General features: G+C 48.6%; 1 protein-coding gene across 2 annotated transcripts in view; it reads right to left on the bottom strand.

Annotated features, from left to right (window-relative positions):
* TMOD1 (tropomodulin 1) overlaps positions 1-25,007 on the bottom strand; it is a 77,701-nt gene that overhangs the window by 17,781 nt on the left and 34,913 nt on the right. For both annotated transcript variants that reach the window (XM_081280043.1, XM_081280044.1), the window contains exons 3-8: positions 22,949-23,105; positions 17,481-17,600; positions 10,280-10,369; positions 9,263-9,393; positions 7,284-7,391; positions 4,114-4,257 (exon numbers count right to left, since the gene is read on the bottom strand). In XM_081280043.1, coding sequence (XP_081136169.1) covers positions 4,114-4,257; positions 7,284-7,391; positions 9,263-9,393; positions 10,280-10,369; positions 17,481-17,600; positions 22,949-23,105 — 750 coding nt within the window. The remainder of the gene's footprint in view (positions 1-4,113; positions 4,258-7,283; positions 7,392-9,262; positions 9,394-10,279; positions 10,370-17,480; positions 17,601-22,948; positions 23,106-25,007) is intronic.

The raw sequence follows: 25,007 nt of genomic DNA on the forward strand, positions 1-25,007 counted from the left end.
TTGGCCCTAGCTCAGTCCCTTCCTACCCTCTCCGGGTGTCAGGGCAACATCGCCAGTTGGAGATGCGGTTGAGTCAACAAACAGCCTCAGAATCCAAGTTCCCCATTTCTGTGAGCCAGCCTGCTGGGCTGCATGTCACCCTGGGTGGAACTCCCCAAGTTCCTTTCTTTGGCCGTATAAGGAAAAAGGACACAGTCTCACTGACACAGGTTACAAGCACAAGGATTGAGGCAAAAGCTCTGGCCTCTGAGGACCTCAGTGACTAACCGAGAATGAGGAATAAATCAGAGGCCACTCAACACCTTCTCTTTGCCCTACTTCTTGCTCACCCCAGTCCAGGACTGAGGCACCTGAGGGGAGCCGGCTTTGCCCAGGCCTGGGAGACATTTTGGGGGAGACTTAGGGTAGAGGGGACACTGCGGCCTGGGAGACCAGAAGGGGTTATGGCTGCCAAGATGGGGGGCCTGGCTAACACTGGGGCTGCTGGGGGACAAGAGGGAATAGGTGGAAGTGGATCTCAGGAGGGGTTCTGGGGACCCAGGCCCAGGGGAGGGCTGCCTGGCACAGTATCCTCAGCTACCCATTGTGAGCATTAAATGAGATAATGGATACAAAGCGCTCAGTATGGCTCCTAAGAGCTTACGGTGCCTGCTTGGTAAATTAACCCTTAGAATAATGTCTGAATTCCCTAGATCACCTAGAATGATTTTAAAAGCTACCAGAATTCATCTCCTTAGAAGTAGATTCTTATTATTCTCATTTTCCAAGGTAGGAAACTGAGGCTCAGGGAAGCAAATGTTCTTGCAATCAGGGTGTTCAGCTGGGGTGAGGGCAGTGATCAGTCAGCACTGGCTCTGTCTTGGGCTCTAGGAGGACAGCAGTGACAGGCAAGATGGGCAGTTCAATGACAGGAGGCCAGTGCTCCTGTAGCTGAGGGCTAACTTTCTGCCTGGAAGTCAGGTTTCAGCTGACTCTGGGGAGACCCTGCCTCCTGCCTGGCCCGGCCTGGAGTCACATGAGCATTCATGCCCAGGGCCTGGTCTGGGGCCTCTGCCAAGCCCGCTGCATGCCTTTGTTCCATCCCTCTGGCCCTCCTGCCTCACAGAGCAGAGTCAGCAGTGATCAGGGGAGGGGGCAGGAAGGGTAGAGAGGGGGAGGGCTGGGACGGTTGACAGAGAGATGCCAGATGTCCCAAGCAAGGAGTTCATGCTGCTGGCCTATGTGGCCTCTTCATATGAATTAGAAAAAAAAAAAAAAGTGCCCTCTCTGGGTAAACAAAGCCCTAGACCAGGGCACCAGCTTGGAGAGTGGATTGTGCACTGCGTTTCGCTCTGCCGCCACCTCATTATGCAGTGAACAATCCACACAGCCACCCAGGGCGACCTTGCTTACCAAGCACCCCCACAGGACCAGGACCTGGGCTGAGCACTGGTATATGGAGATAGCTCAGACACAGCTCAGCTTCTGAGAGGTTACATGGAAGCTGAGGTGCTAGGGGGACACAGAGGAGGAGCACCAGAGCAGAGGCTCAGAGGAAATATGAAGGCTGAGAGAAGGTGGCAGTGCTCCATTACCCTGCTAGGTGGTGTCCAGCAGGGTGATTTCAAGGTACCAACATGCCCTGTGCCATCATGAACTGGAGCTGGGGGGAGACTTGCTTGTTAGTCCTGGCCAGCTGATTCCAGATGCTCTGGAACATCACTTGAGCAAAGGAGAGGTTTTAGCTGAAGCCGAGGAAGACGGGTCAGAGAACATTCCAGGAGGCAGGAACAGAAGTGGGAGCAAGTTGCAAAGAGCTTGGAAAAAAAGGGCTCTGACTGGGAAGAGGTGGACAAAGACTTCTAGAAACTGGCAAGGTTTAGTTCTTGGCCTGGACAGAGTTCACACAGTTGTTAGGATTTGTTAAGCGGTGTATTTATGTTTTATGCACTTTCTGTCTGTTTGCAATACTTTATAATAAAAAAGTTTAAAGTACTGATAATCTCCCTAATCTTACTTGGGAATAACAACTGTTAATAATTTTGTGATATTTCCTTCCAATCTTTTTCCTATGTATACATTTACACAACATCCATTCAAAAGTTTCTTGTAGAAAAGAAAAGAAAAGCCGGGTGTGGTGGTACATGCCTGTAATCCCAGGGGCTCTGGAGGCTGAGGCAGGAGGATTGCAAGTTTAAAGCCAGCCTCAGCAAAAGCGAGGTGCTAAGCAACTCAGTGAGATCCTGTCTCTAAATAAAATACAAAATAGGGCTGAGGACATGGCTCAGTGGTCGAGTGCCCCTAAGTTCAATCCCTGGTACCAAAAACAAAACAAAACAAAAACAAACAAACAAACAAAAAAAAAAACAAGAGAGAGAGAAAAAGAAAAATCAAAAAGAAAAAGTAAAAAACCCTGAGTTCCCTGTTTATAAAAAAGAAAGCATTTTAATGTTGGAAGCCAGGTGTGGCAGTGAATAAAGTGTAATTTTGGAGTTAGAGAGACCTGGGTTCAAATCCTAAGACCCTGAGGAAGTTGCTTGTCTAACCCTCTCTGAGCAGTTTTCTTCAGACTGGGGTTGGTAATACACACATCCTGCAGGGCTGTGAAGATCATAGACAGTGGATGCTGTCCACAGCAGACCCTCAACCATGTACACGCTACTGTTACATTCGACTTTTGTTATTAACCTCCTCTTAGAAAGTCAGGACCATAAGAATTGACAAAAGATAAATAACGGAACCACAGAAATCAGAGAGAAACAGTAACTTTATAAAGCAAACTAGGATCTGCCCAGGGAGTAACTTGAATGGTGAAGACAATCAAAAGCCCCATTGGCAAAGGAACTGAACAGGCACTTCACAGAGGAAGAAATACGATCGGTCAACAAATATATGAAAAAATGTTCAACACCTCTAGCAATTAGAGAAAGGGAAGTTAAAACCACACTGAGATTCCATCTCACTCCAGTCAGAATGGCAATTATGAACAATATAAGCAACAATAAATGTTGGCAAGGATGTGGGGGAAAGGTACATTTATACATTGCTGGTGGGACTGCAAATTGGTGCAAACCTCTGGGAAGCAGTATGAAGATACCTCAGAAAACTTGGAATGATTCCATCAGTTGGCCCAGTTATCCCACTCTTCATCTTATACCCAAAGGACTTAAAATCAGAATACTACAGTGAACCAGCCACATCAATGTTTATAGTAGCTCGATTCACAATAGCTAAGCTATGGAACCAACCTGGGTGCCTTTCAACAGATGAATGGATAAAGAAATGATATATACACACAATGGAGTATTACTCAGCCTTAAAGAAGAATGAAACTATGGCATTTGCAATTGGAGATAGATGCAACTGGAGACTATTCTACTAAGTGAAATAAGCCAATCCCCAAAACCAAAGGTCAAATGTTCTCTCATGGGGGTGTGGCCTGACAGGGGAGCAGGGCGGGGGAGATTCACTGGATTGGGAGGGGAATGGGGGGAAGGGAGGGGGATGGGAATGGGGAAGACAATAGAATGAATCAGACATAACTTTCCAATGCTCATATATGAATACACCACCAGTGTAACTCTATATCATGCACAAGAATGGTTACAAGAATGGGAAGTTATATTCCATGTATATATGATATTCAAAATACATTCTACTGTTATGTATATCTGAAAAGAACAAAGAAAAAGAAGAAAAAAAGCCCCACTGGGTGGGAGGGGTGACTCAAGAAAGCAAGGATGTTTAATCTAGTGGTTTATGAGATCTGTGATCAGATGTCCTGGGGTAGCAGAGAACAGAACTAAATCCAACAAACGGGGCATAGAAAGGGAGCCAGCTGGTCTGAGTCTAAGGAAGGACCTTCTCGAAGCCTAAGAGTGAAGGGCGAGGGTGGTAAGGAATGAGCTCCCCATCGAGAAGAGGTTACGAGGAGAAGCTGGCTGAGCACGTGGTAGAAATAATGGGCGAGAAGGTTCCCAGGGTGGAAGACGTGGACCAGTGGACTGTGGAGTCCCTACAGCTGGGCCCTGGAGCTTCCATAATCAATGTCACCTGCTCCACGCAGCGCGGCTGACTAATGCAGATCGGCGAGGGGTGCTTACTGAAGGGCACGGGGACACCTGCCCATCTTACCTGGTTATCGATTTTCAGCTCCACCAGAGAAGTGTTGTGTGGAAGGGCTTCCACCAGGCGCAGGATCCCAGCTCCGGAGATGAAGTTGGATTCCACATTCAGCGTCTTCAAGACCTTGTTCACCTTCAGCATCTCAGCAAGGGCCTTGACCGTAGGAGGAAAGCAGGGACACCTGTGAATCACCCCAGTAGGCTGGAGCCCCTCGTTGGTGGATCCACAAATTCCACGGGGCAGGCCAGATGATCCGTGGAACTTCCTTCACCTACACGACTCTGAAGGGGTCTCTCCTCCCCTGCAACCATCCCTTGGCTTCCAAACGCCGCTTCCAAACATCCCTGTTTTCTTCAGTCTCCCCCCTCACCCAGTGGGGCTTTTTTTCTTTGTTCTTTTCAAATACACATGGCAGTAGAGTGAATTTGACATATCACACGTACATGGAGTGTAACTTCCCATTCTAGTGGCTCTACATGCTGTGGAGTCACATCTACGCCGTCTCCACAGCCTGCCTCTCCTCCTCTGCCCTCTTCCAGCAGAGCCACCCACAGACCCGCATGCTCAGTGCTTTCCCACTGATTCCCCTCACCTGCCATCGCTGCCTCCGGAATGTTCTTTCTGCTTCACTCGCTCAAACCCTGCCTGTCCTTCAAGGCCATTCTCAACGCCCCTTTCTGTAAGAGCTTTTGCTGGCTCTCAGCAAGCTCTGTGCCCTCTTGATTTACCCACAACTCCCTCATGGAACTTGTGCCCCTAGGTTCATAGTTGTTTCTATCCTTGTGTGTCTCTGCCATCAGACTCTTGGGCTGAAAACGTGCCCCAGTGTCCCATGGTGCCCACAGTGCCCATGAAGAGCCCAGCACATGGTAGGGCTTCAGGCAACATTCACTGGGTGACCACTGCAGGCTCAGCCTCCCCTGTGTGCTCTCGGCTTCTCCTCTATTGCTCTGTTGAAAAGAGTCACTGTTTTCTCCGAGCACCAGGGAGCAGAAGAGGAAGGCTGGGAAAGCACCCCACGAGGCAGGAGCAGGGCCAGCGGGAGGAGGGCTCAGGTGGCCCTCAGCACGTTTCAGAGAGATCCAGCCAGGGTTGTAGATGGCAATCGGAGCCTCTGAAGGAAATGAGGTAATTAGCAGTTGGTGGAAACGATGTGTCATGGGGGAAAGAAGACACCAACAGCTGAGAGGCCTGGGACACAGTGATCAGTGGGTCCTGAAGGGACACTCGTAGCCAGGAATGCCTGCTGTGTGGCATTGTCCCTGCAGAGGCTCAGCTCCCAGCACATCTTCCATGCTAAAATCATCCCCTTCCTGCCCATGGCACTTCAGTGTGTCCCCAGGATGGGGTGGTGGCTTTCTCTGTGACACTTTAGTTGTGTCCCCAGGATGGGGTGGTGGCTTTCTCTGTGACACTTTAGTTGTGTCCCCAGGATGGGGTGGTGGCTTTCTCTATGACATTTTAGAGTGTCCCCAAGATGGGGTGGTGGCTTTCTCTATGACACTTTAGGTGTCCCCAGGATGGGGTGGTGGCTTTCTCTGTGACACTTTAGTTGTGTCCCCAGGATGGGGTGGTGGCTTTCTCTGTGACACTTTAGTTGTGTCCCCAGGATGGGGTGGTGGCTTTCTCTATGACACTTTAGTGTGTCCCCAGGATGGGGTGGTGGCTTTCTCTATGACACTTTAGTTGTGTCCCCAGGATGGGGTGGTGGCTTTCTCTATGACACTTTAGTTGTGTCCCCAGGATGGGGTGGTGGCCTTCTCTATGACCATGCCTGTTTTCTGAAGAGGCTAGCTCTTCCAGAGGGGTCCTATCTGTGTCCTTATGGCAGCCCCTGCTCCCCAGAAAGACCTGGCCTGGCCTAATCACCAAAGTAGTTAGCTGCACTAGGCTGGGGGGCCAGACCTTGGGCTGAGTAGGTCTTGGAGGCTGTCATGTCACTTATTAACCCCTTGCATGTTGGATCACAGTGAAGGGCACAGGGGAAGAGCGAGGGCAGGCAGCACGGCACGTACAGGGCTCTGGATTCCTGGCTTAGCCACTGGCACGGGGCATTTCAGAATTCGACAATGGGTCTGCAGGTACAGACAAGCTGATATCAGCTGTCGGTCTGGCACAAAGTCTGTGCCCAAAAAACACTTGTGGCATTGAGCTGAGTGCCAGCGTGGACATGCCTGGTTTCTGATCCATGCCCTAGTAGTGTATGTGCGTGTGGCTTTGCCAGCTGTGTCACCATAGACAAACTCAGGACCCACTAAACTCAGGTCATCAGTCCAGAGGTTCTCCCTGGCAGCCATGGATGCTGTGAGCTCTTTTTATCATTTCAAAAATATTGAAGAAAATTGTCCCTCCTCTTTTTAACAATCAGAAGAGAACTTATTGCAACTAAATGGATTAAGCTGATTCCTGCACTCTTTACCTGCTACTGGTGTTACACTGTGCTGTTATCTTTTAGTTGCCTGCGTGGCCAAATGGACCCGTTATGTACATGAAATGGGAGCTGAGGGGCTGGAGGGAGAGCTCAGTTGGTAGAGTGCTTGCCTTGCATGCACAAGGCCCTTAATCCCCAGCACCACCAAAAAAAAAAGGAGCTGAGACAGGTCACAGTTGAATTCCCAAAGTCTAATTCTGAGCTAAGTACACCGAGGCTCTCAGGAAATGTGCACCAAATATTTTTTAAATTAATGGTTATTTTACAATATATATAATTTAATCAGCAATATCTTTCTGGACAAGGGGGAAAATAAAATTGGTCATTGGGACCCACTGATGAAGACAATGAGTTTAGGAATGAGAAACAGGCCCAGCGAGGGCAGAGCCTTGCCCCAAATGTGAAGTACTGAGTGGACAGATCTGGCTTTACGGGTCCGTGACTTCATTTGAATCTCATGTCTGCCTCTCGTTCGTTCTGTGACTTGGACAAAGCAAGCTGCTTGACCTCTCTGAACTCTAGTTTTTCAGGTGTGGAGTGGGGAGGCCCACACCTCTGAGAGCAGGGGGGTCGTGAGGATTGGCTGGGGTGATGACAGGTAGTACTGGGCAACGGTGGTCCCACCCGTGTCCCCTTCTGGCTCCTAGCGCCATTCTTTCACCTGGATACAGATGGTCCTGAGGCCACAAGCGTAACCCTCATTTCAGACCCCCCCAAATTCAATAAAGCAGAATGAAGAGGTACATACAAAAGCCACAGGGTCATTGCTCCGGGTCCCCACAATGCTGAACTTCTTCACATAGGAGTTTTCTTTCAGGGCTTCTGCGTACGCCTTGAGGGTAGGTATAGGGATATTCTGCAGAGAGAAAGGCAGCAGAGGGTGACCAGCAGTCTCCACCTGGGACAGGTGGGTAGGCACCTGGGGCAGTCACCCTCTGACATATGCAGCCTGGATCCTAGTCCCAGCACGTCTCTAGCCAGAAGGCTAAATGGATTTTGTCCCAGAAAGCAAAGATTTGGGGAGAAATTTCTGGCACATAAATTGAGAAAATCACCTCTGAATTTTCAGACAGGACCCACAACTCTCCTCTGTGCATGTGAAAGTCAGAAAAGAAGCTAAAATCAAGACACAGAGAGACAGAGCAGCATTGCATTGTGCAGTGGGCTTAGGGCTTCGGGGAGGGGCAGGGCTGAGCCTGGTCTATGCCTTAGCCCCTGGCAGTGTGTCTGACTCTCTGTGTGACTTTGGGGAACTTCCTTCCCCTCTCTGGGCCTATTTCTAGAAATCAGAAGTGGGGGCTGCACTAGATGCTCTGTCAGAGACATCTACACAGAAGGTTTAGCTCTGGTGGTACATTGGCGATTTCTAGGGAACATACATAAATTGCTAATAACAGAGCCTATCCCAAACGAATAAAATCAGAATCTGGGCATTGTTGTATGTGTGTTTGTGTGTGTATAATACTGGGAGTTTAACCCAGGGGTGTTCTACCACTGTGCCACACCCCCAGCCCTTTTATTTTGAGATAGGCTCTGTGTTAGTTGCTGAGGCTGGCCTTGAACTTGGGATCCTCTTGCCTCAGGCTCGGAAATTTCTAGGATGACAGGCATGCACCACTGCGCCCAGCTGGTACATATATTTTTAATGTCCGCAGGTGAAAACCACAGACGAAACTGTGTCATGAGGCAGTTGGACCAGATCAGGGAAACTGAGGCCTGGAGGGAGTCTGAGCCCTTAGCAGAGGTCTCCCAGGGAGCTCTGCCACTCAGCCTCTCTCAAGTGGCATTTGCTGCCAGATTGCATGACTCTGAGTTGTGCCAATGTCCCTTTGGGACACCCGCACACAACTGAGGCAGAGTGCCTGGCTGTATTTTTATTGAGCTCTCATTTCAGAGTGAGTGTCACTTAAGCTCCCAAGGGAGCAGAGTGGGGAGCCAGGTGGAGGAGAACACTGGGGCCCAGGTTTCCAATCTGATTGTGCCCAGGGGCTGGCCGACACTGGAAAGTGGAGAAGAAACGAAAGAGGACCCTGGAGCGGGGTCTGGCTTCTTGTCTTACCCCCACCTCCCCAAACTAATCCTGCTGGCCTGGGGCTGAGCAGGTGGGTGGGCAGCTGTGCCCTCATCGGCATTCCTCCTACAGCCTTTTCCAGGGTGGGGCTCCTGGTCCACCTGTCCCTCCTCTGCCCTGATGGCCACCCGGGGAGAGGTCCACAAAGATGAGGGCAAACAGCTCAGCTATTTCCTTGGACACTGGGCCAACAGCTCCCTTCTGTGGCTGTAGAACGAGGCTGGAGGGAGTCTGAACATGATCCAGCAGGAGGTAGGAGTGATGGCTGAGGGCAGGGCCTGCCCAGGGCTTGACAGGCCCATGAACCTTGTGGGCCCTGGACTCTGCCAGCCTCGAGATCATGTGCTAAAGCGTGTGTCTGACTCAATGTTTGTATCTCAGAAAATCTCTACATTTTGAAAAACATGTCAGGTTTCCAGATGGAAGCTGGGTTGACCCACGGTGAACATCTGGGCCTGATGTGCTCAGAAAGAAACCAGGACCCTGGGATGCACTTGTTTACACTGTTCACTCCCTTAGATGCCCCCATCTGTGACATCTGCCATCTGATTCAGAAACATCCAGAGTCTAAACAGGCCTAGACTGTTGGCATCTAGGTGACGTGGACAACCCCCACCCCACGCCCACACAGGTGAAGTGAAAGAAAGGAACTTTACCCGGATGTTATTGAGGTTGACCTCTTCAAGTTCCGGGTCATTGTTCTTTATCCGCTCCAGTGTTTCCTCCACGTCTGTCGAGTTCGGTTCTTCGTCAGGCACAGGCTTGTACTGTGTAGGTTTAATCACACCTAGAGTGACCAGCGAGAGGGAGGTGGCTCACAGGAAGACAGGGACGACTTTCTTTCAACACAAGGACACCCTGAAAGGGAGCATCAGCAGTTTGGGGGCTTGGAAAGCCTGTAAGTCTTGGGTGCCAGAAGGAGCCCAGTGAAGGAGCCAGGAGATTGGGGCTCTGGCTTTGACTTTCTGAAAGAACTGGGTGAACGTCTCAAACTCTGACCCTTAAGTAGGGATAGTCCTTCTCGCCATGCTCATTATCTCAGTGGACTCTGGTGAGGACACGATGAAGCCTGGGAAGAAAGGAAATGCCTACATCTTCCCAAAGGAAGGGTTCTTGTTCTTCTGGCACCTTTATTTCCCTTTGGGTCCAAATGTCAGCTTGGAACAGTGCGGTGGAGTAATTAAGACAATGGGATATGGTCCCAGGAAAGGACAAAAGGATCAGTGGAACAGATCCGCTTGGGTATGTGGAGACTGATGATAAAAGCAAGACCTCACACCAGTGGGGAGAGGATAAATGTCACCACTGATGTGATATAATTAGATATTCATTCAGAAAATGAAAGTTTAATCCCATCCCACACACAAAATGTGAACTCCAGGTGGATTAAGAAGTTGAACATAAGAAGTAAATCTCCAAATGTTGAGAAGAAAATGTAGGAGAATACTTTATGACATTTTCTGTAAACAAAACAGAAAATTCCAGGACATTCAAAGGACAAGATGAACAGTTTTGGCTACACAAGATTTTAGAACTTCTGCAAAGAGTCAGTGCATCAGTGAGCAGAGGCGGCAAGATGCAGGAGGACTCATCTCCTCCAAGGTGCCCTCTGTGAGGGGGTAAGGGGGCCAGGCGAGGGGTGCAGCCACCAGGAGTCAGGGCCGTGTACTCACTGTTGAGTCCCTCCTTGTTCACAATGGAGCTGCTGCCCAGGGCTTGGTAGTACTGTTGGTTGCTCATAAGTGTGTGCATGCCCAGGATAGCTGTGGGGACAAAGGAAGTTCTCTGACTCTGTTCCTGCAGACAGAGATACCCCCCCTTGAACCCACCTTCCCCACCCCAGGAACTTAGCTCACAGAAATGGCTAGAAACACTTGTGCAAAAAATGTTAAAATGTAATGTTATCTTTACTCTCACCTCCATGTGAGTGACTCTCAGATCACCATCCTTCCTAGACTTCTCTGACCACTGCCCTCAGATTCCCAGGTCCCCCTAAGCTCCTACTGGCATGCCCCACCCAATTTGACCTAATAGAAGGAAACCTTCTCAGCCTCTCCATCTTCCTATGGATCCCTCTCCATCTTGCCATCTGACCTCTCCCTCATGCAACACCTCAGCCACATGGCTCCCCCTCCCCCAAGCCCATTCCACCCCCCGGGCCCTGGTTGTCTCACCTCCCAAGCCATCTCCTCTGTCCTGGTTGAGGCCCTATCTTTTGTGGTTGTACAGATGGTACCCGACTTACAAAGGTTCAATTTATGATTTTTGAATTTACAATGGCATGAAAGAAACATGCATCAAGTAGAAAACAGACTTTGAATTTTGAATTTTTCCCAGGCTAGCCATACTTGGGAGGACACTCTTTCAAGAAGCTGGGCAGTGGCAGTGAGCCCCAGCTCCCACAATCACAAGGGAAAACAACCAAGATTCTCCGGGGTGCTGTGTCGTGATGTCTGGAAGGCTGGTATTAAGTGTATTTTTGATGTAGCCTGTTTTCAACATACAGTAGAGTTATCAGGATGCCCCCCATCTTTCATTCAGAAGCATCTGTATTGTCACAGCTGTGGCACAATGGTTGTCCTAGCTTTCTGACCCTCTCCCTCCCAACATTCAGCACAGAGCAGCCAGAAAGATCTTTCTGGAAATGCCAGTGGGACCTCATCACTCCTGTGCTCGGCCATTCTTCCACTCAATCGCTGTTCAGTATTTATTGAACACCTGCTGAGGGCCCGGCTGGGGAAGAGAGCAGGGAGAACAGCAGGGTCAGGGTCTCTGCTCATGTAGTTGATGGTCAGATGGGGGAAAGGACACCAAGTGAGTGTCCACACCGTTCAAACACATAAGCATGGGATGTGACAGGTGTTGGAAAGTTCAGCGTGTTTGGGAAGAACATCAAAGGGGGCTTGGGCAGGGAAGGGTGACTGTGTAGGCCAAGTTGAGAGAAGGAAGACTGGGATGGAGGATGGGAAAGGCCGAGGCAGGCCAGTGGGGCTAGAGGGTAAAGGAGGTGAGAGGAGAGGGCCAGAAGTGGGACCTGCGGTGGTCAAAACAAGGGCTGCAACACCACGGGCTCTGGGCCAGGGAAGGTGCCTTAGATCAGTGATTGTCAAGCTGGTTGCAGGGTGCAAGGCTAGGGACTCTTTAGAAACTCCCAAGGCCCAGGCCCACCCTGGACCTGTTAAACTAAACTCTCTGGGGGGATGGGGCCCAGGCATCTGCAACATTTTTAAAGCTTTCCAGAAGGTTCAAGGTGCAGCAGAGGTTGAGAACAATCGTCTGACACTAATCTGTACAACCACCCTCTAGAGAAGAATTACTTCACAAGGCAAGGTCGAATCTTACAAGGTCTTCTGGGTTGAGATGAGGAGTTTAGATGTCTTTTCCTGGTGTGAACGGGGAGGCCAGTGAAGCCTTGAGCAGGGCATGAGCTGGTCTATGGAGGGAGTGATGGATGTGAGTTCGGTGTGCAGCTGTCCATGGAAGGACAGTAGCTTGTAATGGCCAAGTCCAAACACCAGCCCCCCTGGCTGGCTCTGCCTCAACAGCTCGTTGCTTACCCACTACACTGTTCATCACCTCTCAGTAGCTTCTTCTGCCTTTGCCAACACTGTCTCTTCTGCTGGTGATTCTCCACACCAAGAGAAATTGGAATTTCAGATAGACAAGGAATGATCTCTTAGTATTATAAGTATGTTCCATTCAATATTTGGGATATACTCATATCAAAAAGTTATTTATTGTTTATCTGACTTTCAAATTCAATGGACATCCTGTATTTTATTCAACCTCTCTATCTCCCCCCTCCTTTAAGACTTGGGGTAACCCTCCTCCTCCAGGGAGTTTTCTAGGATTCCTCCCTTTCCTTCTGTGGTTCTCCCAATGCCTGGTGTCCTTATTATACCATAGAGGACCCCCTATGAGAGATATCCAGGTACATTTGTGCTCCTCTGCTGGATTGTGGGCTTCCAGAGGTCAGGGAAGAACATTCTTTGTCTCTCTAGCATCCCTCCCAGAAATAATAGGTATTTGGTAAATATTTGGTGATGGTATTTTTTTAAAATCCAAAACCCATTTCATTAGATATGGTTTCCAGTTAAAGAGGTAACATGAGAGCCCTTGATGAAGAGCCAGGAGACTCTAGTTCCAGCCCTGATTATGCCCTTGGTGTGACCTTGGGAAAGTCCTCCTCCCTCTGGGCTTCAGTCTCCTCAGCCAAACCAGGGGGTGGTAGAAGACCAGTCCTCCTCAATCATGGCCTCACTTGCAAATCACTTAGCAGGCTTTTAGACAATAGCAATGCCTAGCTTCACCCTGGACAGACAATACAAATCTCTGGAGAGAGATTTTTTTAACCTCCTTGGGTGATTCTGATGCCCCCCAGGAGCCATGACCCACAACACGAAATGATCTGAGAGTCCCTTCTGCTCCTCACATCCTAAAATTATCCTTGCCTGTTCATCACTGAGGAGAACCGATAGGGAGAGAGGCATCTGCAGTTTTTCGAGCTCTCCAGGTTTTAATTTAGGCTGCATCTCCGTGGGCAGCAGGAGCTGAGGCCTGAGTCAGCGTCAGGTGAGTCACATCACCACGAGGCACCCCCTGGAGCTGGTGCTCAGGGCTCCCACACAGCAGCAGCTCATGGTGTTCTGGGCTGCGACTGTTTTCAGGTTGGAAACACAGTTTGCAAAGGTTATGGGGAATCCTGTGAAAGATGCAACCTCACAAGGTGCCTGCTCTCACCCTGGACATAGACAGAGGTGGAGAATGGAAAGTGTATGTGGAGCTCGGTTGCCAGCTTCCTGTGATGATCTAGAGAGGGGTGCAGAGGCAGGGACATTGCAGGGGACTGAGAGGCCTGGGTTTCAGCCTGGGCCTTGGTCCTAATTCCCTGGGTAACCCTGGACAGGTTGCTTCCCCTTTGGGACTTCAGTTTTCTCATCTGTAAAGTGGAGGTGTGTAAGTGCTAAACACCTACCTTCCCGTGGGCCTCAGTCAACAGCCACACAACACTTCCCCTTGGTTTCTCCTGTTTTGATTGTTCACAATAAACATCTAGGCAGGCCCTGTCAAACCCCCCACCTCCACATTCCAGGGAGATGGTTTGCCAAGACCTTTTGGCAAGGATTCTCCTGGTTTCTAAGTTAGTATTTCTACTTATGAGGTCACTAGTAGTCCTGGAGTTCTAGAACATCTCCTCAACCTGGGAATTATTTTTTGGGGGGGCGGGGGAGAGGGAGGGGGTGGATACTGGGGATTGAACTCAGGGACACTTAATCACTAAGCCACATCCCCAGCCCTATCTTGTATTTTATTTAAAGACAGGATCTCACTGAGTTGTTTAGTGCTTCAATGTTGCTGAGGCTGGCTTTGAACTCACCATCCTCCTTCCTCAGCCTCCCAAGCACCATTGCACCCTGGCTCTACCAGGAAATTCTAAGGACCCATCACATATGTGCTAGGAGGTACTATGTGTCAATAGCAGGCCTAAGGAGGAGTAAAACCATTTGGCAGCTCAGAAGAAATTAAGGTGGAAGGAAAGAGGAAAGAGGGAAGGAGGAGAGAGGGAGGGAGGAAGGGAGGAAGAGGGGCCCAACGTGGCACCTGGTGGTCCTGAAGCCAGTGCTGCCTTAGCTAGCCCTAGGTAGGAAATGGGGACCTTCTCTCTCACTTGGTCCTGGGTGCTCCATGTCACCAGGAGGGAGCAATGGAAGAAAACAGCACTTCCACACGGTCTGCTGCTTTGTTCTTTGTAGATACGGCAAAGCTGAATTTAGCACTGGGGGACTTGATTTCTTTCTTTCTTTTTTATTTTTTTTTTAAGTCTAGATCTTCCTCAAAACTCAAAAAGAACTATTTTTGAACTCAGAAAAAGAACATTGAGTTCTGCTTCCTCTCTCTGCCTTGGCAGGCCTCACTCATTTGTGATTCCACTCGGGATGCAGCGTGAGCTCGCATACATGCCCGGCTTCTCCAGCTGCCTATGGCTTCGGCAGACAGCTGCAAGGTGTGCACCTGCATCCTAGGAACAGGTGAGAGAAAGTGGCTCTGGCCCAGGACTTGGGTGCCTAGATAAGCACCACTATGAGAGTCTAGGACAAGGGCCTGAGGGCATGAAAATAGCCAGGGGATGATCTGGCCAGGAGCCACAGAGCTAGGGCTGGCTGACTGTCCTTGGGGGCAGGTGGCCTGAGGGTGGGTCTCATTTGTCATATCACATTTTCCAGGTACTTGTTTAAGTTCGCTCCATGAGGATAGGAAATGGGCTGTTCTCTTAGGATTATTTCACCTAGAGCCTAGTTTGAGGCATGGTACATAGTAGGTAGGCAGGCCCTGGGAACATGGCGCTTACTGTGTGCATGAGAGACCAAAGCCTGGGATGATAGAAGGTACCATCCCTACCTGGGAGTGAACTAGAGGTGACCTCTAGACCCTGGGTCCCCTTAGTTTCTTCGTTTGGTGAGTCACCCCATTCATGGCTTCAGCCACACCCTTCTTGAGAATGGAGCCACACCCACACCACCATCGCTCTTGGTGCCTCCAGCCACCAAGCCTGGCATCATCTGGGCCCCCTAACTTCCAACCCAGTGCTAGGAGAAACTGGTCTCTGGTATGAAACTGGGACAACGACAGAATTTGCTTCATGGGATTGTTGTGATCACTAGAAGCAACAGGGGGCTGAGAGCGACCCACACAGCACCTGGGACCCAGGTGGTGCTCAGCAAATATCCCTCCCTTCCAATGGCATTTCTACCTTTCAAGAATCTGGGGACATCCAGTTAGTACTGGGCTGAATGCACAGCCTCAGCTCCCTCACGGACATCAGAAGGGCATGGTATCATGGGCAAATAATAAAAACGAGCCCAGCAGCAACAAAAGGAAAGAGAAACAGCTTCAAGAAAGCAACCCAGAAACTTCACCCAGTGCTGTGGATCTGTTTTGGCTCAGGCATGGGCAGGAGCCCTGGTTCTGACAGCGGTCATTTGATAATCCCCTGGAGCTGCCTAATGAGTGGAGTGATGTCATGCAGGGTGATTGCAGGAGAAAGTCCAGGATAAAAACAGCTCCAGGGCGAGTCAGCCTGGGGGTGCAGGACCAGGGCATCCGCACTTCTCTGCATGGGCTCCTTCAAGAGGACCCCGGCTGGGGAGAGGTTGGTTGAACACATGGGCATCACGCGCCATCTGATATGACTTGTGCAGCTTCTGACAACAAATCCTCAACTGCACAGCAAACTAGGTTCCTGAGTTCAGTGTTCCCTTCCCCTCTGGGGAGAGCTCTCCGCCTCCCTGCTCTGCAGTGTGAACGGAAGCCACTCTCCCAGCCCATGTCCTTTGGCTGCTGCCCTTGGTCCTTCTGCACACTTCCTGTCTCCTCAGGAAAGGGCTGCTTGTACTCAGGGCCACACACCTGCTCTCTCCCTTCACTCCTCAAGCCTCTGAAGCCTGGCTTCCCCTGCCACTGCTCAGGGTCACCCTGGCCCGTGTTTGAAGAGTTGAAGTTGCTGCCCTCCTTCCATGGCCCCCCTGCTGCAGATGAGCGTCCTCCCCAGCTCCCTTCCCTGCCCGGAATGCCTTCAGGAGTCGCGCACAGGCATCCTGGAGAAGCCAAGAGACCAGTGGACACGATGAGGTGGACAGCTGCTGCCCCACCCAGTCCCTGGCCTGGTACCTCAGAGACTCTCCACTGGCCTGAACCCTCCTTCTGCCTCCTGGCTCTTGGGTCAGGTCTGCCCATCTTGTCTTGGCCTCTGGTTTCCAGCCCATTATGGCTAATGCCACCATGCTAGGTTGGCCCCTAAAGTCTCCTACCCCAGCCTGGCACAAGCCTCCCCAGAGCCCAGGCCCCACCTGCCATTTGCTCTTCCTGGAGTTTGGCAACACTAATCATGCCCAGATCTTTGTCCCAAAGAGGGACTCCTTGCAGAACTCCAGAACTTTGTGCACAACTATCCCCTTTGGGTGGCTCAAGGCACCTGAAATGTCACAGGCCAGAAATCAGACTCAATGTTTCCCTTACTACTGTTCCTCCTTTATTAAAGTCGCCAAAAGCCACTTAGTCTCTGGGGCCAGCTCTTCCCTGGACCTCACTTACAGTTGGTCCCCTCCTTTCCTCTGTCCTGCCTCTGCCCTCAGAATCTCCACTCCCTGACTTCTTCCCACCACCACCTGAGTGAGGGTTAGCAGCCCCAGAGTCTTCAGGAAGAAGCCCACCCCTCAGTGGGGACAGAACAGGAGCTAGGTAGAAAGGTGAGCAGCAAAGGACTCTGGACATCTGCCACCTTCTGGAGTTTTCCAGGCTGTGTGTGACGATGATATGGCAACACACATCGGAGGAATGAGGCACACATTGGAGGTATGTCTGAAGTATGAGACACAAGGGGGACACTCTCAGCCCTGTTCAAAACTTAAAACCAGGTGTCTTCACTCTGATCCTTTTGTGAGTCTCCCAAACCAGTCACGCCAGGCCCCGTTTGTTTCCCTCTATTTTCTTTCTGGGGCTTGTGCAGGCTGGGAAAGGCCCTGTACTGGCCCTCTCTGGGAAACATTCCTGTCTCTCTGGGGGAGGGGGTCTCATGGCAACAAGTGGCTCTGTGATATGACGGGCTCAAATGGTTTTCTCTCTCCCCCTCATCTTGATAATGGATATGCACCCCCTCCCTTCCTGTGCTGGGGATTGAACCCAGGACCTTGCACCCGTCAGAAAGTGCTCCACCCCTGGGCTCCACCACTACCCTGAGAAAGGAGTTTTATCTTAACACTTTGGTCTCCTTGTAGAAACAGAAGGTGTCCTGTTAAAGTGAACCAAACAAAGGCTCCCTGCAGCTGTGAATAAACCCTCTGGAAGGCACTGGGAGGCTTCTGGAAGGTCCCTCACCTGCAATGTCACAGAGTTCCGCATCCGAGGCGTTGGCCAAGGCCTCCTCCAGCTCGGGCTCTAGCGTCACGCTTTCCAGCACGGGATCCACGGGCTTCTGCTTGGGGACCCAGATCTTTCCTGTGAACACACACGGTGTCTGTCAAGGTGTGTGACCACGATCGGACCGCCTTTGACACTGGCCCTGGTGGACCATGGCAGAGTGCTGTGGAGGGGGCCCTTTAGGCTTCTCCCTCCAGAAAACAGCTTCCCCAGAGACTAGGGATCCCAACATGGCACCCCTCGCTTGCACTTGAAAAGAAGGGTTTTGTAACTTGGTCAAACTAAACCACTCTGTTCAAAGCATCAGTCATGACTTTAAATCACCTGCAAGCAAGAAAAAATACAAGGGAAAATAATAGAATAAAATAGGGATGCCTTAACTAAGGGCTCTCGTGTAAGAGAAAAAGTTGTAAACATTCCTAAACAAAATAAATAAAATACACTCAGATGGTGGAAAGACAAAAAAGGGGATGGAGTGCAGCTTATGGGTTAGGGCACTTGCCCAACATGTGTGAGACCCTGGATTTGGTCCCCAGCAACACACACACACACACATACTCACACAACACAAAAAGGGAGCAAAAATACACACTTGACTCTTGGGACATTCTATTTTTAAAGTTGTCAGGCTTGTGACAGAATGAGGGAGTAAAGCGGGAGACATGCAAATGCCCGCTGCTGGTCCACTAGTGAGCACTGTTGGAGAGGTGAGGGTGCCCCACCCCCAAGGGGTGCCAGGGGCTCTTAAAGTGTGCTGAGGGTAGCTGCTTGGGATGAAGAAGGAAAATGCCCAAGACACGTGTGTGAACAATTAAATTTCACAAACAGCATGTTAAGGTCTTTGTGTCCCCAAGTTCAAGCGTTAGAAACCTCATCCCCAAGTTCCTGTGTTGATGGTATTTGGAGGTCATTAGGAGTGGATGAAATCACAAGGAGGGGGGAACCTAATGGTGGTATTAGTGACTTCTTTTTTTTTTAGTACTGTTTGAGCCCAGAGTTGCTCGACCTCTGAGCCACATCCCCAGCCCTTTATATTTTTTATTTAGAGACAGGGTCTCGCTGAGTTGCTCAGGGTCTTGCTAAATTGCTGAGGCTGGCTTTGAACTTGTGATCCTCCTGCCTCAGCCTCCTGCGCCACTGGGATTACAGGTGTGCGCCACTGTGCCTGGGTGTTAGTGACTTCTTAAGAGACCTGAACTAGCACACTCGCTCTCTCTCGTATCCTCCACCATGTTACACTGCAATCAGGAGGCCCTCACCAGTTCATGGACTTCGAGCCTCTAGAAATAAATTTCTCTTCTTCATAATTATCCATTCAGTCTGTGGTATTCAGTTATAGCACTAGAAGATGGACTGAGACTAAAACTAATCCCATGTGTGCATGTGTGTGTGTGTGTGTGTGCATGTGTTTCATGCAATAATAATAGAATGATGAGCAACAGTGACCAAGACTTTCAATAGCTTACAAGTTATTGAAAGGAGACAGAGAATAAACATGAGAAATCATGTGGCATTAAGCATCATGAACACAGGAAGACAAAGCCAGGCAAAGGACTAGGAAAAGCCAAGGTGTAAGGTGGAGGAGGTGGCATCGTCATTTTGAAGACTTCACTGAGATGATGGCCTGTGATGTGGGACCTGTCAGAAGTGGGGAAAGGAGCCCCTGAGGTGAGAGACAAAATGAAGAGACTCACTTCGACTGCTGCTATTCAACCCTGTCCTGGGAGCTCTAGTCAGAGTAAAGACACGAGAAAAACAGATGGAATTCAAGCTGAGAAGAAAGAAGGAAAATTATTTCTGTTTGTATATGACATATTCTTATATGGAGAAAAACCTTGAATTTCCACATACAAAAATCTGTAAAAACTAATAAATTCAGGAATGTTGCATGGTATAAGATCAATGGACAAAAATAAGTAGTGTTTCTGCACATCAACAACGAACCATCTGAAGAGGAATTCAAGAAAACACTTGCAATCAATCAACAAGTACATGAAAAAATGCTCAACATCGCTAGCAGTCAGAGAAATGCAAATCAAAACCACCCTAAGATACCATCTCACTCCAGTAAGATTGGCAGCCATTAGAAAGTCAAACAACAACAAGTGCTGGCGAGGATGTGGGGAAAAGGGTACACTTGTTCATTGTTGGTGGGACTGCAAATTGGTGCAGCCAATTTGGAAAGCAGTATGGAGATTTCTTGGAAAGCTGGGAATGGAACCACCATTTGACCCAGCTATTCCCCTTCTTGGTCTATTCCCTAAAGACCTATAAAGAGCATGCTACAGGGACACAGCTACATCGATGTTCATAGCAGCACAATTCACAATAGCAAGACTGTGGAACCAACCTAGATGCCCTTCAATAGATGAATGGATAAAAAAAATGTGGCATTTATACACAATGGAGTATTACTCTGCATTAAAAAATGACAAAATCATAGAATTTGGAGGGAAATGGATGGCATTAAAGCAGATTATGCTAAGTGAAGCCAGCCAATCCCTAAAAAACAAATGCCAAATGTCTTCTTTGATATAAGGAGAGTAAGAACAGAGTAGGGACGAAGAGCATGAGAAGAAGATTAACATTAAACAGGGATGAGAGGTGGGAGGGAAAGCGAGAGAGAAGGGAAATTGCATGGAAATGGAAGGAGACCCTCAGGGTTATACAAAATTACATACAAGAGGAAGTGAGGGGAAAGGGAAAAATAATACAAGGGGGAGAAATGAATTACAGTAGAGGGGGTAGAGAGAGAAGAGGGGAGGGGAGGGGAGAGGAGGGGGGATAGTAGAGGATAGGAAAGGCAGCAGAATACAACAGACACTAGTATGGCAATATGTAAATCAATGGAAGTGTAACTGATGTGATTCTGCAATCTGTATACGGGGTAAAAATGGGAGTTCATAACCCACTTGAATAAAAGTGTGAAATATGATATGTCAAGAACTATGTAATGTTTGAACAACCAACAATAAAAAAAAAAAAACACTTGCATTTACGATAGGACCCAAAGAATCATGTGCTTATGGATAAACTTACATTGAAAACTACAAAAATTGCTGAAAGAAATCAAAGAAGATCTAAATAAATGCAAAAATATCTTGAATTAATGGATTAAAAGACAATATTATTAAGATGGCAGTATGATCCACATGATGTACAGACAGATTCAATGGAATTCTTATCAAAAATCCCAATGACCTTTTTTTGCAGAAAAGAAAAAGCCAATCCTTAAGTGCATATGGAATTGCAGGGGTCCACAAATAGACAAAACAATCTTGAAAAAGAACAAAATTAGAAGACTTATTGATTTCAAAACTTAACTGCAAAGCTAATGTGATACTCGTGTAAGGGTAGACACATAGACTATGAAATCAAATTGAAAGTCCAGAAATAAAGTTGAACATCCATAGCAAATTGATTTTCAACAACTGTGCCAAATCCATTCAATGGGAAAGAATCATTTCTGAGTTCTGGCAGAACTGGATATTCACATGCAAATGAAGAGTTGGACCCCTACCTCACACCATACACAAAATCAAATTCAAAGTGGATTAGTGACCTGAATATAAGAGCTAAAACTACAACATTCTTAGAAGAAAGCAAAAGCATGATCTTAGGATAGTCTTCATGATCTTAGGATTGGCAATGGAGTCTTAAATACAACAACAAAACTACCAGCAACAAAAGGAAAAAAAGATCATACTTCATCAAAATTTAAGTTTTACACATTAATGGACACTATCAAGAAAGTACAAAGACAACATACAGAGTGAAATTAAATATTCACAAACTCTATATAAGAGTCTAGCACCCAGAATATAGAAAGAACTTTTACAACCCAACAACGAAAAGACAAACAACCCAACTTAAAAATGAGTGAAGGACTGGAATAGACATTTCTTCAAAGGGGATATACATATGGCCAATGAGCCCAGGAAAAGATACTTCATTAGGGAGATGCAGATGGAACCACAATGAGAAACCACTTTACACCCATGAGCAGGACTAAAAAAAGCAGGAAATGAGTGTTGGCAAGGATGTAGAAAGTTGGATCCCTTATATATTGCTGGTGGGAGTGAAAAACGGAACAGTTGCTATGGAGAACAAGGTTGGGAGTTCCCAAAATTTAAATATAGAGTTACCATATGATTCGTCAATTCCACTCTTAGGTATATATCCCAAAGGACTGAAAACAGACATTCAAACAAATACTTGTACAGGAATGTTCAATGCAGCCAAAGGGTGAAATCACAATAGCCAAAAGGTGAAAACAACCAAGATGTCTATCAATCAGTGGATGAATGGATAAACAAATTATGGAATATCATTTAGTCATAAAAAGAAACCAAGTACTGAGACATACTACAATATGCATGAGTTGTAGAATATTATACTAGTTGATAGAAACCAGATACAAAAAGTCATGTACTGTGTGATTTCATTTATAGGAAATATCCAGAAAAAATAGTTCATAGAGTAGTACTTGCCAGGGGCTGGGGAGAGGGGATGGAGTAGTGGAGGAAAGGGGATACCTGGTTAGTTCTGGAGAAATGACAGTGTTTGGGGTCTAGATAGGGGTGGTGGTTGTGACACTGTGGGTGTACTAAATGCACTGAATTGTTACCTTTAAAATGGTTAATTTTATTTCATGTAAATTTTACATCAATTGAAACAAAGAAACAACCCTGTTCACTTGGGCTGTTGATGAAGCACAGCTTGAAGAGGAGAGAGACTGGGGGCGGGGAGATGGTCACAGGGCTGGTGTGACAGTCCAGGTGAGAGATCACAGTGACTTGGGCCAGAAGCACAGGGTGGATGTGGGGAGGGAGCAGGAGGTACATAGAGAAATGTCAAGGAAGATCTTCACTAAAACGAGACCAGAACTTATTTTCAATGGCAGAAATTATTTTGACTTGCTTTGTTTTATTTTTTAAATTGTTCACAGTAAATATCAATGGCATCTACAGGCAAAATACACAATGGGGGGCCTGGAAGGCACACAGGCAGGAGAGCCTCTCTGCTCCCTGGGGACTTCTAGATGCATCCTGGGCTGGAGCATCTGGACAGACAGATGAAGGGAGGGAAGGGCCGGGGCCCTCTCTGGTTCCTCATATGCACAGGGTGGTCCTTGGTTAGGCCTCACGTCCTGGGAATGATTTCCTCTTTCACTCTCAATGGGATCTAGGTTTGAATGAAAAATGGCCAGGACACTCCAGCCAAAAGGGACCAGGGGAGAAGTGTGGCTGCTCCAGGTGGGGTGTCTTTCCTCTGTTCACCCCCAAACTTAACCAAGTCCACACCACACATCAGTACCATAGGAGCTGGGACTTGTCTCCTGGCCAGTCAGGGAGGGGCCTGGCACATAGTGGGCCCTCGGCCACACCTGGGAATGATGTATGCACAAGAATGACATCACTCAGTACCTCGTTTCTCCCCCGTGTAGGGGACCAGGTCTTCTCGATCCTTAAACTCCTTTGCTTGCTTTTCCAAGTGATCCAAGAGCTCCTCTCTTCTAAAGGGGCCCGTGGGCGCCTTGGTGGTCTGATCCTTTTGCCTCAGGCCTGCAGGCAGCAGAGCATTCTAGATGCAGGTTGTGGAGGTAGGAGAGGGAGCAAGAGAGAGAAGGAGAGAGAGAGCAGTCAGCTGCTGAAGACTCGCAAATCTCTAGGAACTCATCCTGGACCAGTGGGGACCCCAGAGCTATAGACTCCATCCAAGTCTCTCTTTCTACATGCAAAGAATCTGAAAGCCCAGGAGCAGCAGGGACTTGTCCAAGGTCAATCCACATCCCAGATGAAGGGCAGACAAAGGCTATCTCTTAATCCTCTGGTTTCCCTGTCTCAAAAGTTTCCGAAGGTGAGGGCTGAGGATTCAGGGTGACTGACATAGGCTGAGCCCAGAGGGAGTGTTCAGAATGTCACTGGAGAAGTAAATAGGATTGGGCTGGGGCTGTAGCTCAGTGGCAGAGCACTTGCCTAGCATGTGTGAGGCACTGGGTTTGATCCTCAGCACCACATTAAAAAATAAATAAAGGCATGATGTCCAACTACAACTATTAAAAAAAATTTTTAAAAGAAATAAGACTAAGTTGTGTTTGGATGTATGAACAATAGCAGTTTGTGTTTCAAGTGTTGGAAAGAGAAGCCAAAGGGGGTTGAGGGAGGACTCAAATGCAGAATCAGGTGGAAAGAGGCAGAATCACCAAACGCAATCCGAAAGCCCAGCAAAGCTGTGAGGAGGACAAGGTGCCTCTGGCTGCAGCGCCTGTGGCCCTCCCATAGGTTACTTCCAGCCTCCAGCAGGTCTGTGCTTGTGACATGCTGGTTGTTAAATATTTTGAACGTTGCCCCTGGAGATGGGTCTCTCAAGAAAGATAGCATCCACCAATTGGGCGCTTGCTCTCTTTCAGACTTGGGCAGGCTACTAAGCATGGGCTTCCCACGGAAGCAGATTCCCCATTAGGGTAGATTTCAATCACCCCAATGGGCTTCCCTTTAATTCAACCCCCAAAACCTTTAAGAGGCAAAGATGTTAATAACCGTGAGGATGCTCAGAGATCCCCCTCCCTCCAGAACAAGCAAAGATTTGCCCAAGGAATTTCAGGGACAAATCAGAACAAAAGTCGTTCAGATTTGGGGGAGAGGTCATCTGCATTTCTAATTCTTCTGACCCCCTTGCACTCATTCAGAGAGCTAGAGGAGGACACCTGGGGTGCAGGTGTGCAACTTCTTGCTGCACCCACAAATTCACTAAATTGGAGTCATTCCATCTCAAATCTTGGTACCACTTATCTTCCCTCACTCACAAACTCTCCTGAAATCCCCCTCTGACAAGGGCACAAGAGGCATATAAAGATGGCTGCGTGCCTGACACCCAGAGAGATGGTGCTGGGAGGAGAGGCCACCTTGAACAGACGTGGAATTTTTGCAAGTTGTTTTACCATGGTCTACCACCACACCATGTGTAAGCAAAAGTAGAGGCTGCAAGACGGGGTGGCGGAGGAGGGGGGAATCACTGCCTGGGGGGGGCGGGGGGGGGGCATAGGTGAGCAGGCCTGCACAGCAGAGGTCAGGTAAGGGCCTCAAGGGTGGTGCAAACAGATTAAGGCCACAGGTCGGGAGAGTCTAGGAGCTGGAGGATGTAGTAAGAGGGTGACTATAGGTAGAAAATCAAGCCTAAAAGAGCATCAGGAATGTGTGATGCCAACCGCACCCTGAAGCAGCAGTTCTCACACACTGTCTGCCACAACAGACAGGCTCCCAGCAGAGCCAGGCTTCGCAGACAGGTGCAAGGTTAGAGGGGACTTCCTGCAGCTAGTTCCTTCTGTCCCATGGCAGGGGGCTTACTGTGTGATTGAGGGCCACCTCACTGCCCTGCAAATGTCTGTATGTGCTTGTCCAAAATGATTCATCCAACCGTTCTGTGACATGCCTGCACTTCACAATTGACCCCACCTAAGGCTCAAGTGCTGACTCAGAATAA

Source organism: Spermophilus citellus, assembly GCF_964194105.1.
Source record: "Spermophilus citellus genome assembly, chromosome: 2".
NCBI lineage: Eukaryota > Metazoa > Chordata > Mammalia > Rodentia > Sciuridae > Spermophilus > Spermophilus citellus.